An 18616-nucleotide genomic window follows, 5' to 3' on the forward strand; every position below is an offset into this window, starting at 1 on the left:
TTTAAAATCTTGAGCACCACTGCGATGGCAAAGGATAATTGATATTGTTACGGCTATGACGCTGCCTTGGATTGAAAAAAATATCACAATTCAAGGATCTAATGAGGAGGAGGGCTGGATGCCTTTTGGACCGAGCAGGACCTGTACAAAAGAGGCACCCCCCCCCCTACTTGCCCTGAGAAGAAACTGGCAGAGCAATTTTTAAAGGAAATCTGGTGTGTGTGGGAGTTTAATTTACGTTGGCAGCCATATTACTGGGGACTCCTGCTGCAGAAGGTCTCTTCCTTCAGTCTTGTGCAAGGACACACACCAACAGTACTCTGTAGTTTTAAAAGGCTTTATTATAAACAATCTTGCTCTTTTTACAAGAGACCGCTACGCACTACAATACAATACGCACATAAGTCGCTGGTTGCGTGTCATTCGTTACGGACTGCATGCCCTCTTGCTACTGCGGCGGAATCAAAAGTGAAGAGGAGTTTTACAATTGTGAGAATGTTGCCTGCTGCAAAGGAAGCATCCTTACAAGCGAAACAGCAAACAGAAACACACACGCACACAACGTCAACACAAGCAGCCAACAAAACGCCAGAAATGTAAAAAAAAAAAAAAAAAAAAGCTTAATCTGGACATAAATATAATAAAAAGTATTTCTTTCCAGGTGCATATAAAATTTATTTTGGTGTCTACCCAGATCAAGTTGATGGAGACAGAAGCTAAGCCCAACAATAAAATGAAATCCGTGACTGTGGAACGAGATGGGCCCAATGGCACAAGCCTGCCGGAAGACTGCAGCAGCTGGGAGATCCATTCAAACCGTCTGCCGCACATCGTTGGAGAAACAAGCAGCTGGATGCATTTCTAGGAGGCAAACAGACTGACGGCACATACTCCATGGACACGCAAGCAGTGCCACGTAGGGACTTAATATTTCATGTATGCAGGGATGAACATGTTGGCCCAGTGCAGGGAGAGCTGCCTGTGCCATCTAAAGATGATGTCCCCCCCCTCTCTCTCTCTCTCTCTCTCTCTCTCACACACACACACACACACAAGCAGAAAATCTGTTCCAGTGTTTTGCATAAAACATTGAACAGAGATCCAAAAGGCAGCACCTCTCCAGCACTCTAAGGCAGATGTTGTGAAAGCCAGAGTGTTGAATAGGCCTCTATAGTATAACTGTGAAGGCCATTAGAAGAAGAGTCAATTCTTATATGCCACTTTTCTCTACCCGAAGGAGCGGCTTACAAGTCACCTTCCCTTTCCTCTTCCCACAACAGACACCCTGTGAGGGAGGTGAAGCTGAGAGAACCCTGATATCACTGCTTGGTCAGAACAGCTTTATCAGTGCCGTAGCAAGCCCAAGGTCACCCAGCTGGCTGCATGTGGGAGAGTGTGGAATCAAACCTGGCTCGCCAGACTATAAATCTGCACTCCTAACCTCTACACCAAGCTGGCTCTCAGAGAAAGAGGCAGAAATAATATCCTGTTTAAATCAGGACCACCAGCAAAAAATGACTCACAGATTCTTTTAAAGTGTGCAAAGGAACACTGTGTTCTTTACCACTGTGTGTGTGTGTGTGTGGAGATTGTATTTGCTGTACTAAATTATGTCTTCAGTAAGGATTGAGGTCAGTTGACTGACAGCGTCTGGCCGTTAAGTGTGATTTATTGACAATAGGGAATGAGATACAAGGAAGACACAGCATGCGGTGTGCAGCCCATGATGTTTTGACAGTTTTGACTTAGCTGCTTGGCTTTCAAAGGTGAGGTGGGGAGAATTACACATCCTCTAGCTGTTCATGGGACCTTCTGAGCAAAACAGCAACCACATTTGGCAAATCAGTCCTTCACCTCAGGTGTGCCAATATATTTGAACACAAACTTTAGCAAATCCAAGACAATTGAGACAACGACAGCTAACCAGTTTTCAGTAGTAATGCAAATATGATACCCCTTTCAGGGATTGCAGCCAGGCCGGGGGAGAAGAGGGAGGCCTCAGACACAGCCGTATTCATACCAAACAGTCTGCTGGTCGCTATGGGGATCTGGCGATGTCGAGGGGTTCTTGGAGGCAGCCGCTCTGCTTGCTTCTTCAGTGCTCCCTGACAGAGTTTTACTTTCCGGAGACTGGCTCTGGCTTTTGGTATTGGAGGAGTCACTTGGGCTTAGTGCTGGAGAGACATTCCCCTCAGCGCAGCCGGAGACAACTCTGACGGGAGTCACGGTGGCTACTTCCCCAGACCGCGCAGCCGACTTGGGTTTGATTTTCGAAGTCGTGTGAGGGGAAAGACGGTGCTGCTCCAATCCTGCACTGGCTTGCTCAGGCGGCTGACAGTTTAGATCGTCGTCAGAAGCGGCGGCAGAGCCAGGGAACGGGAGCAGCCTCTCATCTTTCGGAGGCGCTAGCGAGAGGCGTCGAACATCAAGCTGTCGGCAGCGGGCATCGACGCCCTGCAAAGAGCCCCCCAGCTTGGCAGACTGTGGCCTCTCTCTGAGGGGGACCTGAGAGCCCGCAGGCGAAGGGAGTGGCAGAGTCTGGCTGTTCACCTCCTTGCCTATTCGGGCGTCTGCAGTCGCAGACTTTGGAAGGCTCTCGTAGCGTCTGTATGTCTCTGGGCCAGTGGCTTTGAGGAGGTCTGCTGAAGCTAGGCTGAATGTTCGATTCAGTGAGGTGCTCTGCCTGCTGCTGGTACTGAGTTGCAAGGGCTGTGCCGTCTGCCTTATCCCCTTGCTGGGCTGATTTTGAGATGCATGGGTCAGTCTGTGGGAACCTGTTGCACTAGTCAGGAGCTCAGATTCTGCTGGTCTGGGGCTTGGTTTGACATAATGCCCTGGTTTAGGGGGCCTTCCCTCTTCATTCGTGGCCAGCATCTTCACAGTGGGAGTGACGTAGCTGGTCGGCATTTTGACGGCCTCCTTCCTCTTTGCCTGGGAGAGCTGATTGCCAACAGAAGGAGGTTCGTTCGCTTTTCTAAAGTAGTCACTCAGCAAGTCATCTCTGCTCGACATGTCCTGAGAAGGAATATAAGGACCACGAAGTGAATGCTAACATTGTCTGAATACAGCAATTTAGCTTTTCCAAGGTTTCCCCCTAGCAGTTCTCTGCAACAGTCAACAGGTGAAATGAGGTGGTGGCATCAGGCAGAAGAATTTGGGAAGCCCCCCGGAGCTTAACTAGTCCTAGCCACTTTGAAATTCTGCTTAATTGATATATGGTGAGATTGTGAAAATAACAAATTCTAGCATCTAATGATCCTCGAGCTTTCCAGACTCAGAGCTCACTGCTAACCTCAGACAGCAACATGAGACCCAAGAAGCTGCAAGAACATAGATGGAAGGCATGTGACAGGAGAAAGAGGAGCCAGGTTCTCTGAACTTACCTGTGCTAAAGGAGCCCATTGTCACTCTGCTCGCCCTTCTCATGAGTGCTTTCGCTTTCTATGTATGAAAACCACCCACAGTTCACTCAAAAGAGGCAAAATGGGGTTCACAATCCAGAAAATACCGTCCTATGACCTCCTCTGCTCCCTGACCCATGTGCTGAGAACCTCTGAATTAATCTCATTACCTAGCTCAGAAATCCTCACCATTCTGCACCCCTGACCACTTTATTATTATTGTTATCTTTCGATTTATTGCCCGCCACTCCCTTATGGCTCGTGGCGGGTTACAACATTTTAAACCCCCCAATAAAATCCATTAAAATCCCTCAACAACAATTACAATATAACATTATCGGTTAGCAAGCTAACCTGGCAAGATAGGCTAATCAACCTCCCCCTCCTACTACAAGCAGGTGGAGAGGGGATACCGATGGTACTAATCCCCAATCTTAGATCCTCTCTTTTTAAATATCCTTGATCTACTCATTAGACTGACTAGTAATCGAGACAGCCTGGATCTCCCGCTAGAGACATTTGTAATCCCGTATGCATCATTGCACAGGCAGAGGCTTAAATTTGCTTACGTTTAGTGGTGACAGCCGGCTGCTTTCTTCTAGGAATTCTTCCAGAGTTACCATTTCACTCCCTGGAGAGGCAGATCGGTGCCTGAGAAGTTGCGGGTGGACATTTTTCTGAGGTCCGTCAGTGGAGAACAAGCCACTCCTATGCTTTGTGTTAGAGTTAGGACTAAAAAGGCCCTCTCTAGACAAACTGGTCATGTCTCTGCTCTGCACCACGTCGTCGCTGCTGAGGCTCTCTGATCTTCCATGAATGCGGTCAAAAGAACCTGCACAAGAAGATTCCAACACACCAAAGTTACCTCCTTGCTCCCCCCTGATAACTGCAAAGTTGTCTTTCAGCGCAGAATCATAGACCTGGAAGGGGCCGTACAAGCCATCTAGTCCAACCCCCTGCTTAATGTAGGATCAGCCTTAAGCATGCATGATAAGCATCTGTCCAGACGCTGCTTGAAGACCACCAGTGAGTGTGAGCTCACCACCTCCTTAGGCAGCCTATTCCACCTCTGAATTACTGTGAACATTTTCCCCTGATATCTAGCAAGTACCATTCCAGAGTCCTGTCCACATACTCTGATTGTGTGTACTGAAAGCTGTCTCACGCAACTGAACAATTCAGCATTCTGGAACTATCGAAACCAAGTCAGAATGGATGTAGAATTTTATCCACAAAAATACTTAGCAAAATAATCCACTGGCCAGAATACAATAGGTCCCTGAGCACCCAGAAGAATTCAGCAGATCTACAGTGCATGGATGTAGTGGGAAAATATTGCTTCTTTGTCACGGAGTAGGCTTTCAAAGCTCCTTCAAGGATCGCTGCCTTGCCGTGGCGAAGGGGCTTGCATAGCTCAGTGAAGTTATGAGCTATGCCATGCAGGGCCACCCAAGATGGACAGGTCGTAGCAGAGAGCTCTGACAAAAGGTGATCCACTGGAGAAGGAAATGGCAAACCACTCCAGTATCTTTGCCATGAGAACTCTATGGACAGGTTCAAAAGGCAAAACAATATGATGCCAGTACCATTCTACATGGAGTTTAAAGCTATTACTGCAGGCCTTATCCTCTGCTGCCAACAGGTGCCGCTCCCTGCCCTAGTTGAATTGACAACCTTTCAGCTACTTAAAGAGCGCAATCCTGTCTGCTTTACAGCATTATCAAATTTGTCTGGAGAACCAGTGACAACACTGGGAAAATCTTTATACATTTATTTAAACCCAACCACATGCAAATGCTATGTAGAACAGGAACAGATTTGGCCTTTGCGCAGAGAGATTAAACTTTTAAAAATAGCTCTCTGCAAACCGTATGACCACAGGGGCTGGTTTGATGAACAGCCATGACTCACAGCTGACAGTTTTATGTGCTATAAAAATGAACACACTACTTTTATGTGAATCTCTCACCTTTCAGGTTTAGAGGGGAGCTGCTAGTGGATGCATTTTCACTGTTCTCTAAGCTATTTGGCCTGGATACTGCAGAGGGTGAGCAGGGTTGGGTGAGAGGAAGAAAAACATAAGAGAAGGAAAGTGAAATCAAACCAGAAGGAAGTGAGGTGAAAGGGAGCAGAATACTGTTTTATGATGCTCAAAAGAAATATCTTTGGCACCAATTAAGAAATCTTTCTTTCTTTCTCGTTATAGTCACTGTGGACTCTTGAGGCTGAAAACTCTGCTGACAGATATGCAGCTGTGGCCTGGATCAGAACCTCGAGGAATACATGAAGTGGCTTTATAACAAGCTGTATTTTCTACTCAGACTGGCAGCACTTCTCCAGAGCCTTGGTTTGAGCTTTCCCTCATTACTGGCTAACCTCATTTTTACCTCAAAGTGCCAGAGACTGAGCGGGCAAAGCAAGATGCCCTAACACTGAACCACGGCCCCATGAAAAGCCCCAAATGACCCCCAGGGTCTTAGGAGTGGTGGAGTATGAAGGGATGAAAACTATGTAAATATCTAGGATGTGGACCTGAAATAATGCCTTTTTTCTCTAATAATTAAATACTAAAATGGCACTGCCAGCGGCTCCCCTATCAACCATACATACCAAGGTGGATTTTATAAGGCAATTTTTTTAATGTGCCCAGGTTTTACGGCAGTAAATGTTCTGAATGAAAATGAAAAATTGGTAGAGATTTTTTTAATTTATTTGGTCCGGAAGGTGAGGCGCCTTCAAGCACCAGCTTCCCAAATGCTGACAGAACCACAGCAATGAAAAGGATTTCAGCGCTAAGTAATCCCCAGTGCGCAAAAGGGTGATGCTACATGAACAGGGCTGTCCTATTCAGTTGGTGTATTCAGTGGGGCTTAGTCCCAAGAAAGGCATCTTAGGATGGCCCTGTAAAGCAGCCAGTAGGCAGCATGAGACATCATTTTGTGTTTCCCCTTCACAAATTGTGGTGGGAAAGGAAAAGGATTGATGCTCACCTATTAAATAGCAAAGTAAACCTATCCAAATGATTCAAGGTAAATACACATGCTTCATACACATGCACTAAACAGACCATCATTTAAGTAAATAAACTGCAGATATCCAAGATATAAACTTTCATATGCAAGCACACTTCAGATATAATGAATCAGTTTCCTCAACCAATCATAGATTCAAGTGGGTAGCCGTGTTGGTCTGAAGTAGCACAATGAAATCAGAGTCCAGTAGCACCTTTAAAGACCAACAAAGATTTATTCAAGGCGTGAGCATTTGAATGCAAGCATGGTCTAAAAGGTGCTACTGGACTCTGGTTTTATTGCTCAACCAATCATGTGTGTACACATGAATATGTCTGCCCTTCGGCCATGAGTAAAAGTTTGTTGGCCTTAAGAGGTGCCCCTGGATGCAAACTTTGTCTTGCTGCTTCAGACTGACACGACCTACCCACCTGAATCAAACTACAGTTACAGTGACTGTCTTAAATTGAGGCCACTTCACTAATTTAAGGTGAGTCAGAATGTATAGAATCAGGATCTGAAGTTAGTCTTAACTATGTTTTCATGTGATCACCCAGATGCGGAATTCCTGGCTTGTTGTCAGGGAAATGCTTTCCTAGACAAGAGAGAGAAGGAAATGGAACCAACATCTGTAGAGTCAATCCAGGACTTGGGGTGATGCTCTTTGAGCAGAACCTTGATTTTTCAAACAAACCAAAGTTAAAACAGACAGTTTCATGTTGCATCTGAACCAAGTCCTAATGTGGTGAAACACACCCACAAATGTTAAAATGAAACAAAAATCAAAATCTACTGGGCTGGTTCTGGAGCGACATTTCTGGGCGCACACTGCCACCTGCTGGAATGCTGTTGTGGTACAGATGCTGTGTGGCAACTTTCCAGGGTTCCAACTTCTCTCAGGTAGTGCGCTGGATAAATGAGTGGGGAGATCCACGTGTGCACATGTCATCTTGGCCTTGTCCATGAACTCAAGTAGGTGCTCCTAGTCAAGCGTACATCTTCTTACCCTCAGATCCACTCTGCAACATGGGCACAATCTCTTGTTTTGAAGACTACTGAAGCAGTAGATGTGAAGCACTCTGAGAACTCAGTGTGTAAGCAAACTAAAAGTTGTCTTGTACTTGCTCAGGCCACCCCATCCCCATCCCATTTAACGGGCAGCAGCTTTCTGAGGTCTCAGTAACAGCTCTTCTTCAGCCGTGCAGACCAGAGATTCTTTAAAATTTAGGTGCCATTCACTGAAATTGAAAGCCTCTTGTGGTGCAGAGTGGTAAGGCCACAGACATGCAGTCTGAAGGTGTCTGCCCATGAGGCTGGGAGTTCGATCCCAGCAGCCAGCTCAAGGTTGACTCAGCCTTCCATCCTTCCGAGGTCGGTAAAATGAGTACCCAGCTTGCTGGGGGGTAAACGGTAATGACTGGGGAAGGCACTGGCAAACCACCCCGTATTGAGTCTGCCATGAAAACGTTGGAGGGGCCCATTATGCACGGCCGCCGAAACGGCGATTTCGGGTCACATGGAAAACGCGGAGGGGGAAGACGCGACGCATACCGGTTATACACGGGGCGGGGCGCGACGGCGGCAAAACCCAGAGTAACCGATTATGCACGCGCCGATCCGGGCGCCGCTTCTGGTTGCGCCCCGCTCACCCGGAAGCTGCGCTTTCTTCCGCGTTTCACTGACGCGGCTTTTTTGGCGGCATGCACCGAAGCTGCAGCCGGTTGCAGCCGGCTCCGTGCGTTATCCGTGATTTTAGTCGCCGCCATTCCACCCCGAATGTGCGCTAAAACCCCCGTGCATAATGGGTCAGGGTGTCACCCCAAGGGTCAGACATGACCCGGTGCTTGCACAGGGGATACCTTTACCTTTAACTGAACTTGGGACTCTCTTCATGCAAGTACTTTCCTGCTGAGCAGTGGGTCCTCCTTGTAGCAACAGTTATTTGGCAAATAGCATGTGAATGTGAACACAGACACCGCCAAATTTAAAGGAGTGAGAGGTCAGTTTTCCTCAGGGTTGCTATCAAAAACAGTCTGGCTGTGACCAAACCGGGGGGCCATGGCCAAACTGAGTGATTGTCTCATCAACAGTGGGAGGTAGAGCCAAATACAGAAAAGGGAGAAAGCTAGGATTAATTTCTCTGTGTGCAAACTTACTGTGCTGCTTGCTTGAAAACTCTGCCTCTGGGAAGATTTTACACAGATCTCCATCTGAATTGTGGCCTGCCAAGAAACAAAAACAAAAGAAAAAGAAAAAAGTCAAGGTACAATGCCGGTGGGGATGTCATCGAATAAGAACAGAAGATCCAACTAGCCAAGATGGTAATTACAGAAATGACATGGGCTAATACAGCCAGAACTGAGGCTGGTTTGCATAACAAGCTACCTGTTTAAAGAAGACTTATGGGGGGACTAGATGGGACCCCGGTGGTCAGCCCAAGGTCCAGCTCAGATATCAACTCTAACACTCAGAGACAAACCCAAATCCATTAGAAGACAGCAGCATATAGCAGGTGGACCTGTAATACTGAACCAGAATCTATTTCTAATACATTATCTCAAACAATTGTGTCTCTGCCCCTCAGCACTGACCCACTGGAGAGTAGAGAAGCTAGGCCACAGTAAGGCATGCCTGTTGAGAAAACTGGGGTAAAAATATAGCAAGACAATGTTCTTAAATGCACCCCCTTATGAAGAAGAAGAGTTGGTTCTTATCTGCTGCTGTTATCTACCTGAAGGGGTCTCAAAGTGGCTTACAGTCACCTTCCCTTTCCTCTCCCCACAACAGACACCCTGTGAGGTGGGTGAGGCTGTGAGAGCCCTGACATTCCTGCTCAGTCAGAACAGTTTGATCAGTGCCGTGGCGAGCCCAAGGTCACCCAGCTGGCTGCATGTGGGGGAGTGCAGAATGAAGCCCGGCTCGCCAGATTAGAAGTCCACACTCCTAGCCACTACACCAAACTGGCTCTCTAACACTTATTTGTGATTTGGGAAATCCCTTGAAAGGATTCTACCAATCTGAAACCAATTGCAAGCAGGGGGAAAAGCCGTGTGGCTCAATAAATCTTAACAGAAGAATTCCTGTGTTCCTACTAGAGGTAAATATGAAGCATCAAGAGAAGTTCTTGTCTTCAGAAGCTTTAATATCAGACTAGATTCCCAAGTAATCGCTAGTTTCGTTGTGAAACTTCTTCAGCTTTGTAATAATGGCACGTGACTAAAAACCTCAAACAGAGAGCAAAGTCTCTTGAAAACATAACAGAGGACCTAGTATCAAAAATGCTTAATCCTGCCATGCATCTATCTATCTCTGTGTCACATGAGTATTTTATATTTGATCTGACAAACACTCTCTCATGGCATCTTCTTTCCTGTTTACTTCCCCCAGCTCTTTGGTTATATCTACCCTTTGATCTGGCTTGATACCAGTTCCCATTTGTCCTGCTAAGTCTTACTTAGTGGGCAGCCTGAGGTGTCACATCCCAGATTCTGTGTCCTTGATTCTGCTCTTCTCCAGCATTTGTTTTGTTTCACACAGTTGTGTCTTTCATCTTGCAGAGCCTGTTTCCTGCTGAAAACTGGAGCTAGGGGGTGGGCATGGGGGCAACCGATATAAGCTTGACTTTGCTTTGGTCTTGGCAACTTACTGATCAGGTTTGCTCGCATTTATCCAGTAAATCGATCTTTGCACCAAGTCACGGTCTGTTATTGTGACAATCAGTAAAAACTTCACACATAGTAGGAACATCGGAATTCTTCTGTTCAGATTTATTGAGCCACCCGGCTTTTCCTCCCTACTTGTAATAATCCTCCTGTGCATATTTCCACTTTGTAATCTGAAAGCCAAGCCATGTGTCTCCTTCTTCCATGCAAGAGGTCTATTCAGCTGCACAGTCCAGCTGCTGCCATCTTCTCCCAAATCAGAGAAATTAGAAGCAATAAGGCCGGCTTTTCCCAAAGGGAGGTTCAATCTGACTGAGGCAGAGGTAATGATGATCAGAGAGATGGGACATGCTACATACCTTTGGGTCTGCTTTGGTGTCTAGAGGTAGGAGTAGAAGTGGCCAAGAAGGTGGCTGATGCAGACTGAGTCCTGGAACTTGGCTCCACATAGCAATGTTTAAGAGCATTTTCAGTGTAGTCGCTGCTGCCTCCATAATGAGAAACTCTCTTATGCTTTGGATCCACTGATGTTGAGCAGGGGGGAAGGAGATACAAAATAATGCACACCAGCACAAAACGTGTGTCTAAGCATGCCATAAATACAGCAAGCAGGAACAGAACAAGAGGCACAAGGACGACGTAAACTCCATCAATAAAACAATCAGAGATCAGACATTTGCACCCAGTCCTGCAAACAGCTGCCAGCTCAGTGAATAACAGATGAGCAAAAGAAGGAGGCATGTTTACATATATTATGGAAAGAGGGGAGCCAATACACAAATGGGGTTTGGGAAGGGATGAAGGTCCTCTAATGCTGCAGCTTCATGCACTTATTTAGGACATTTATTTGGAACTCAAAGGGACTTCTGTAAGCAAGTGGGATTTACTGCCAAATAAACACACATTGGATCAAGTTGTTCAAATGCAATTTCCTTGAGTTTAAGCTGTAGGAGTGATGCATGCCTGATGACAATAGAAGAGGCTTGGAATCTGCAGTGGCTTTTACAGCATGTTGTTCCTGCAAGAGATCTTGTTTCCCATACTGTTTTCTGGACAGTATTAGTGAGGCTGGGAGCTTTACTTACAATTTAAATTGTCTCTCATGCCAGTGCAAAATTATTTAAAGCAGGAGCATGGTAGAATTCAAAGAAAACAAAAGTTTGCAATGTCTTAAGGTGCCTGTTTTAAAAAACCAAGGCATAGCCCGTGCATTCAGAATTAGCTCAGATGGGAAGCAAGCCCTTGTTTTCCAGCTGTTTTCCACAGCAACTCTATGTCAACAAAGGCACTGAATTCCTGGAAACAAATAAGACAAGTAACAAATGACTGGCACAGACGACAGAAAAAAAGGAGTTAGCACCAAAGACATAGATTAGTTAAAAGTGCATTTCAAAAAGTTAGTGAAAAGTGTTTTGAAGCTGTGTTGTTTCCCCTGAATTTTCGGAATGTGTAGTGCCCAGTAGAATGTCCAAGGGTGTATGCTGCCGTAATGTGGCCGGAGAAGACTTTATCTAACTGGCTCCACATTTCTGGGGCTCACTGAGTCATCCATCCAAATATTTATGGGATCCAACAAGCCAAGGCTAGCGGCAGCCAAGCTAAAAGGCTGGAGTGTGACTTTTTCTATTAGCCCAAAAGGGAAAAAAAGAAGAGTTTCCAAGACAGTGGGGCGAACTGTGCATAGGGATGCTCTAGTTACAGGTGAGGATTGAGAGGGGGCAAGGAGACATGGCGCTCCCAAAAGGAGGCTGCAATCCGAAGGACCCTTTCCTGGGAATAAGCTCCATGGAATTAACATGGAACTTTCTTCTGAGTAAACCTGCTTCAGATTGCTCTCAAAGGTACTTAGCAAAGGTCTTAAGTGCAACAGAAAGATGGACGCATGCATATGCCATGCAGTGGGTTTGCAAAGGCCAGTTGCTTATAATAACAAGCAGTGACAATTGCTGGGATTTTGTGTAGAGCTGCTGCTTAGCATCTACTGTAAACGTAGCACAGGTAAGGTGCCTGGCGAATCCATTGCAATGGGGTGTGTTTGCTCATTACAGCTTTGCACATTTTAACCACAGAGCTCCCCTAGCATTTTCTGGTTTAAAGAAAAACAAACCAAAATAAGATCAGGTTAGGATATCTTGGAGGCTTACAATGGGATGGATTCAAATCACAAGGAGCCCTAGCATTCATAGAATGACTCCTTCCAATGACAGAAGGGCACTCACTGAGCCAACTAATTGTCAGTCTCTCTGGGCAAGTCACTGTAGAGATCACCCCATTTCCACACGTATATTGCACAGTAGCAGAGGAGAGACAAACAGCCTACATGGGACTGAGCTTATGCAAAAGTGTAAAATGTAAGGAGCCCTTAATGCTGGCAAGGCAAATTTTATAGAGGAGGATGCACTGTTGGCAACAAAGCAACAAGAACAGGCCATTTCCACATCTGGACAGGACATGAGGCACATCTGTGATAGCAAAACATCACTGAAGCACACAGCAAGCTCACTTACTTAAGGTGTGCGCCATCGTCAGTGGCACTGTAAACATAAGGGCACTGTGTGTCATGGGTCTCTTTAAAGTGTACTGCACTGAAGAAATGGTCCAGATTGTGCAATAAAGGTTCTTCATCTTATGGGGGAAACAAAAAATGCAGTCCGTGTCAACTTGATCTGGTCCTGGCTTTAATTTGTGCCAGTGGTTATGGAACGGTAGGATTGGGGGGGGGGGAGTGTCTGAAGAAGTTACGGGTCTGAGTTTAAAAAAAATATAGAAGTGTATTAAAAATAAATAATAAGAGAGGGTGTTAGAGAGCTCCCATGTCCGAGAAAGAAAGTGGCTCATTAGGAGAAGATGGGCTGTCAGAAGACGACCAGAACCAGAGGCGATTAGAGAGAGATGAATGAGTCGATGGAGACTTAGGAGGCTTCTCTTTGGGCTTGCTTGTGCTTCTCAGAAAGGGAATCTTTTTGCGCGGAACAGCTAAATGTTATGGCCCAGAGATCCCAAAAAGAAGAAGAAGGAAGGAAAAAAAGATCAGGAACAACTAAAATACATTTCACACAATTTAAGAGACCAGCTAAACGTCAAAAACAGGAATTAATTACTTCTACAGCAACTACTTCTAACAGTGCGCAGTCTCTACTGTCTAGGAATGAACGTACATTGTCACTTCACACACAAAATAGCCTCCTTCGTTGTTTTCTTTAATCCCATTTACAAAACAGCACCACCTTAATTGCAAGCCAAACACAAATTTCTTCATCAGCGTATTGTTTGTTATACACGTGGAATGAAAGCAACCTTGGACAGAGTTCCCAGATGCGCCTGGTTTTAGTTTATGCAGTATATCTACAAGCAAAGGCCTGAGGGCTGCTCCATATGAACATACTCCTGGGAATTAATCTTAAGCCAAGAAGTAGTGTCCTAGCAGCAACTCAACCCCAAAACTCCTGAGTAGTCTAGTCACACATGATAATTTATATGCAGGTTTCCCAGAAACTCCTACCTGGAAAAGTGTAAAATTGAGAAGTGCTTTAATACCCTTGAGCTCAATGGGAATTCTCAGTACACTGTTAAGGGCCCATTCACCCTACATGTCAAATGGGACCCTGGTTAGTTGAGTCTTCAGACATCCTTGGTGATAAAGCACACTCTGCTTCTCCCAGGTCTGATATGTACCCACAAATGTTTGGATGCTTCGTGAACAATGTCTTCTAGTAAGGTCTGTGTAGCACAGAAGACTCCAAACAGAAATTACTCGTATCAGCGCTTAAACTTTTGATTCTGCAGCTCTTCACACAACTGACTTCTACCCGTAGAAGCCCATTGTCTGTTGCAATTTAGTATAGTACCTTGCACCGGTTTTGTGCTAAGGAACAGGTGATGATGGTGTAAAAACACCAGCCAGACCCATGCCTGTCCCAGTATCAGTAACACAACTCCTCCCATTCGTCATCTTCTTAATACCATGCTGCTCGTTATTTTTCGATTGCTCCCTCTGCTGTTATCAAGCCATGTCACACTTTCAATTGTTGTCCAGTTGTCTGGTTTTGCAGTTGAACCTCACACAGGGCAAGGTGGGGAGTTGTACTAAGGCTCCAGAAAATGGGTAATTCCCCCTCAGTAGACTAATAAGCAGTGATCTCAGCATATTATGTGCCTAACACAGCGTCCTATCCACTGCAAAAAGCTAGAATCTGACCCCTCTGTAAATAGAAATTCATTCATTTTGCAGTACCAGTTACAGAGGGTGATAGGCGTTTGCTTAAAGCTCCAACACAGCTACTCTACTGTGCATGAGGGAGCACATTTGTCAGCCATACAAGAGGCCTCAGCTTGCAAGCCCGGCCTGTTCCAGCTTAAAGGGACCACACTGAAGCCACTCGCTCCCCCAGAGGGTCTCTAAATTCTCAAGATTGCCCTGTTTGTTTCAGTCTGTCCCTACAAAGCACCACGAAAAGCGGGGTATAAAAACCATCTCTTCTTCTGCAGGCTACTCCCATTCTCTAGGCCGTTAACCTTGTTCTGCTGCAATGCGCAAGAGTATTAATTTCATCCTTTCTGTAAGAAGTTGTGTGCTTAACTTTTCCATCGATACTGATATCGAGGTGGCCTTCACGCTGACCTTTTTATTTCTTTTGCTAGTAATCCAGGCCAGCACAAGCTCTTCAGCCTTAAGCTACCCATTATGTCAAATGACGCCTACCTTTGCCTGCAGACCCATTATTCTGTTCTCTGCTTTCCGCAGAAGTTGAACCTACAGACGTGTTATCCAGACTCTCTTGCTGCTTCAGTCGCTGGGAGGGCAGTGGAGATCCTGCGGTCTCTGCACTTTCCAAATGCCCCGGCGGGCTTTCTGCTGAAGATTTCAACCGTTCTCTTGTCATTTCTTTCTTTGGCTTTATTAATTTAACCAAGGCCTTGGCTCCTATCCAGTGGTTTTTCCTATCAATGGCAGAAGATATTGAACAGGAGAGTCAGTTGTGCTCTTTACATTTTTACCTAAGTCCATTATCTCGCTTATTTTTCTTGATCTAAAGGTAAAGGTATCCCCTGTCTGACCCTTAGGGTGACGCCCTCTAGCGTTTTCTTGGCAGACTCAATACGGGGTGGTTTGCCAGTGCCTTCCCCAGTCATTACCATTTTACCCCCCAGCAAGCTGGGTACTCATTTTACCGACCTCGGAAGGATGGAAGGCTGAGTCAACCTTGAGCCGGCTGCTGGGATCGAACTCCCAGCCTCATGGGCAGAGCTTTCAGACTGCATGTCTGCTGCCTTACCACTCTGCGCCACAAGAGATCTACAACCTTTTTAAAAAGGACAGACTGATTTTAGCATTTGTTGTGCTTTATCTGGGCTTTCTGATTAACATCTTAATCAGAATGCGGGCATTAAAAATGGCTGGGATGTCCCATATTGCTTAAAAAATTCTACTGGGAAAAAGGACTGGGGTTCACCATACATAATTAATCAAGTTATAGGCTAAATGCTGGCAGGGGCTTCTGGGAATTGTAGTCCATGGACATCTGGAGGGCCGCAGTTTGACTACCCCTGGGCTAAACCCTAGCCTTTCCTGTTGCAAGGCCACACACAACTACCAGAATCTACACAACCTGGACAGCCCAGGCAAGCCAAAGCGCAGAAGCTTGGAAGGGTGACCTCCAAGGAGTACCAGGCTCATGACATGAGGGCAGGCAACGACAAACCATCTCCAAATGTCTCTTGCCTGACAGCCAGGCAATCTCTGGATCTCCTGGCTCCATCACACACAGCATACGATAAATACATTCCAGAATCTAAACCCCATGCCAATTGTGCCATTACAGATTACGACCAGATAAAATTGCAACAAATCCCTCAAATCTTGTCCGAAGTAGCTTAGGCAACTGTTAATGCAATTTCTACACTGTGGGACCCAGAATGTGCTTCCAGTTTCTACCTTTCCCCCTTGCAAATGGATAATACCTAAATAAAAAGGTGACTTCCTTCATCACCCCAGCTCTATTCAGTGCCATTTTAATCTTAAAGAAAACTTACTTTTTTGGAGCTGGGTCATAAAACTTATATTGATCCATGATTTTCTCTTCTAGTTTTTCTTTGTTTCTCCTTAAGGCATTTAGTTTATCACTGTTGAGATCCAAAAAGAGAGTGGGGGAGGGAAAATGTGTTAGTACTTCAAGGATGCTACTTGCTGGGAACCAGGTATAATCAGAAACTGAGACCTCCTGGGTTTCCAGGAGACAAAAGTCAATATCCCGGCAGCCAGATCTGGAGTAATTAAAAAACCCTCTTCTGTCACAAGGCCGAAATAATTCACATTATTGATTCAGCTGGGGCAGAAACTAGCAAGAGGAGACAAAAGGTATAAATGAGAATTCTAAAACACTAATGTGGGTTTAAGTTTTTACTGAATTGTTTTACGTATTATTTTAAATGCTAATTATGGGGGGGGGGCGTTAGTGGAGAGGAAAAGATCTAAAATAACCACATTGCTGGATTTTATTTATTTATATGATGTGATTTATTCATCCTGGCAATAAAACAACAGTTAGTTCTTAAGACAATAAAAACAACATTAAAACCTATTAAACACTAAAATCACACATCATGACAGACTTCTAAAGATGCCAGCCACAGATGCTGGTAAAATGTTAGGAACAAAAACTACCAGAGAAAACTACAAAAGACAATAAAATCAACTGCTGGTATATATTATTCTTGGGTGTTGTTGAGGCAATTTTAGTTAATTCTGGATCTTAGTTAATTCCGGATCTTTTTCCAGATGTTGGTTTCTGGTTGGAGGTTATCCTTGTGGAAGGAGCCCAATGATATTCTGGATGATATTATTGCAGGAATTCATTGGCTCCAACCAAATGCCTGGTGGAAGAGCTTTCTTTTTCAGGCCCTGGGTCAGCTCCGACAGGGGCCTCAGCTCTTCTGGAGCTCATTCCACCCGTGGGGGAAAGGATTGAAAAGGCCCTGGCCCTGGTTTTAGTCAATATCAGCAAGGCAGACTTGAGACAATCCCCAACCTATTTAACTTGCCTGGTCCTCTGGACTGAATTGTCTACTGCCTAAGTGATAATGGGTGGTCAGATTTTTGCTAAATAAGTCATGTAAAAATGAACACACACAATCACTCCACAGTGACACTTGCTTCTTGGAACAGTTTTCGATCTCCCTAATTTGACCCAATGGGCAAAGAATTTCCTTTTCACCATGTTTCAATATTCACCAATCTGACAGCAAGATACAGCAAGGCTCTTACATGTATTGCTTCTGCTCTTCATGATACTGTTCCTTGTTCTCCATGTTCTGCTCCAACAACATTTGGTTCTGCTGACTCAGCATCTGGATCTGACTTAAGAGGTGATGATTCTCTTCTTCTAAGTTTCCTTTCAAACGAGCAAGCAGCTACACAACACACACATTACAGATGAGTTTCTTTACTTTGCACTTGCTAAAATACTCACTGGAATCATAAGTTTTCCGCTTGCAGAAGGAACTTCCACCTTCAGAAGTGTTTTTCCCCCATAGCCCAAAAAATACTGTACTGATCCCATTCAGAAAATTCTGGCTGAGAAAGCCTGACCTAAATAAATGCATACAGACATACATAGTCTCATGGACCTCACCTCACAATGGTTGTCCAATTTGGTCAAGGAGATGTCCATTGTCTGGTGTTGTTCCTTCAACTCATCGTAGCGAGCTTGCCAGCGGTTCAGTTCTAGCTGGGAATTATTCAAGGAAGTTTTCAACTCCTTAGTGTGGAGATGAAGCCCTTCATAATCTGCCTTGAGTTGGCCATGTACAAAATTCACCCTAAATAAGGAAAGCCAAAAGATTTAGCTACTTCCCCAATCAAATCTCCATGAGCAATGCAATCAATGCCTTTTGGGGGAATTACATTTGCAAAAAACAACAGATGGAACTTTGTCTCTGATAAAGAAATGTTATAAACATTTTTTTAAAAATCAAAAACCAGGATTTTGAGCTGGTATCAGCTAAGGTAAAACAGTCCTGATTTTGATTTATTAATATTAAAATATTTGAGAGGGATTACCCATTCTGGCAGAGAATTTGTGTTCTGGCAAAGAATTTGTGTTCTGGTTTTTGTCAAATACTCAGAGTATTTTTATACCTGTCTAAATTGTTGTCTTCTAGAGGCTAATATTTTACAACAGATTTCTGTGTTTCTGCCTATGACTAACTCCCAGTCCCCACTCCACTCTGGTAAAAAAAAAATCCAAAATACCACCACCAGAAGTTGTGTGTGTGGGTGTGCGTGTGTTAAATTCTCCACCCATGTTAAGTTGCTATGTCTAATCAAATTTACAGTTCATCTCTATTCTCCACAGGACATTCAATGCTATGAAAAAGACAGAGAAACACTTAGAAATTCCAAACAAACTGGAAGGTTGAAAAAACAGATAGGATCAAAGGTATAGACAGCAGGAGCCGGAACATCTGCTTAGCATGCAGAAGGTCCCACATTCTATCCCCAGCATCTCCAGTCAAAAGAGATGGAAACAGCTGATATGAAATT

General features: G+C 44.9%; 1 protein-coding gene across 3 annotated transcripts in view; it reads right to left on the reverse strand.

Moving 5' to 3' along the window:
- Nucleotides 1-321: 321 nt before the first annotated feature.
- The window catches only part of CCDC88C (coiled-coil and HOOK domain protein 88C), a 132435-nt gene continuing 114140 nt past the window's right edge, over nt 322-18616 (reverse strand). The window contains exons 22-30 of one of the 3 annotated variants that reach the window (XM_077323495.1): nt 17706-17892; nt 17339-17484; nt 16108-16197; nt 14777-15015; nt 10434-10598; nt 8569-8634; nt 5371-5439; nt 3971-4233; nt 322-3015 (exon numbers count right to left, since the gene is read on the reverse strand). In XM_077323495.1, coding sequence (XP_077179610.1) covers nt 1999-3015; nt 3971-4233; nt 5371-5439; nt 8569-8634; nt 10434-10598; nt 14777-15015; nt 16108-16197; nt 17339-17484; nt 17706-17892 — 2242 coding nt within the window. In that variant the 3' untranslated portion in view covers nt 322-1998. Of the gene's footprint in view, nt 3016-3970; nt 4234-5370; nt 5440-8568; nt 8635-10433; nt 10599-12581; nt 13051-14776; nt 15016-16107; nt 16198-17338; nt 17485-17705; nt 17893-18616 lie in introns of those variants that run through there. The other 2 variants (XM_077323496.1, XR_013228565.1) reach the window with 2 other exon arrangements.

Source organism: Paroedura picta, chromosome 2, assembly GCF_049243985.1.
Source record: "Paroedura picta isolate Pp20150507F chromosome 2, Ppicta_v3.0, whole genome shotgun sequence".
NCBI lineage: Eukaryota > Metazoa > Chordata > Lepidosauria > Squamata > Gekkonidae > Paroedura > Paroedura picta.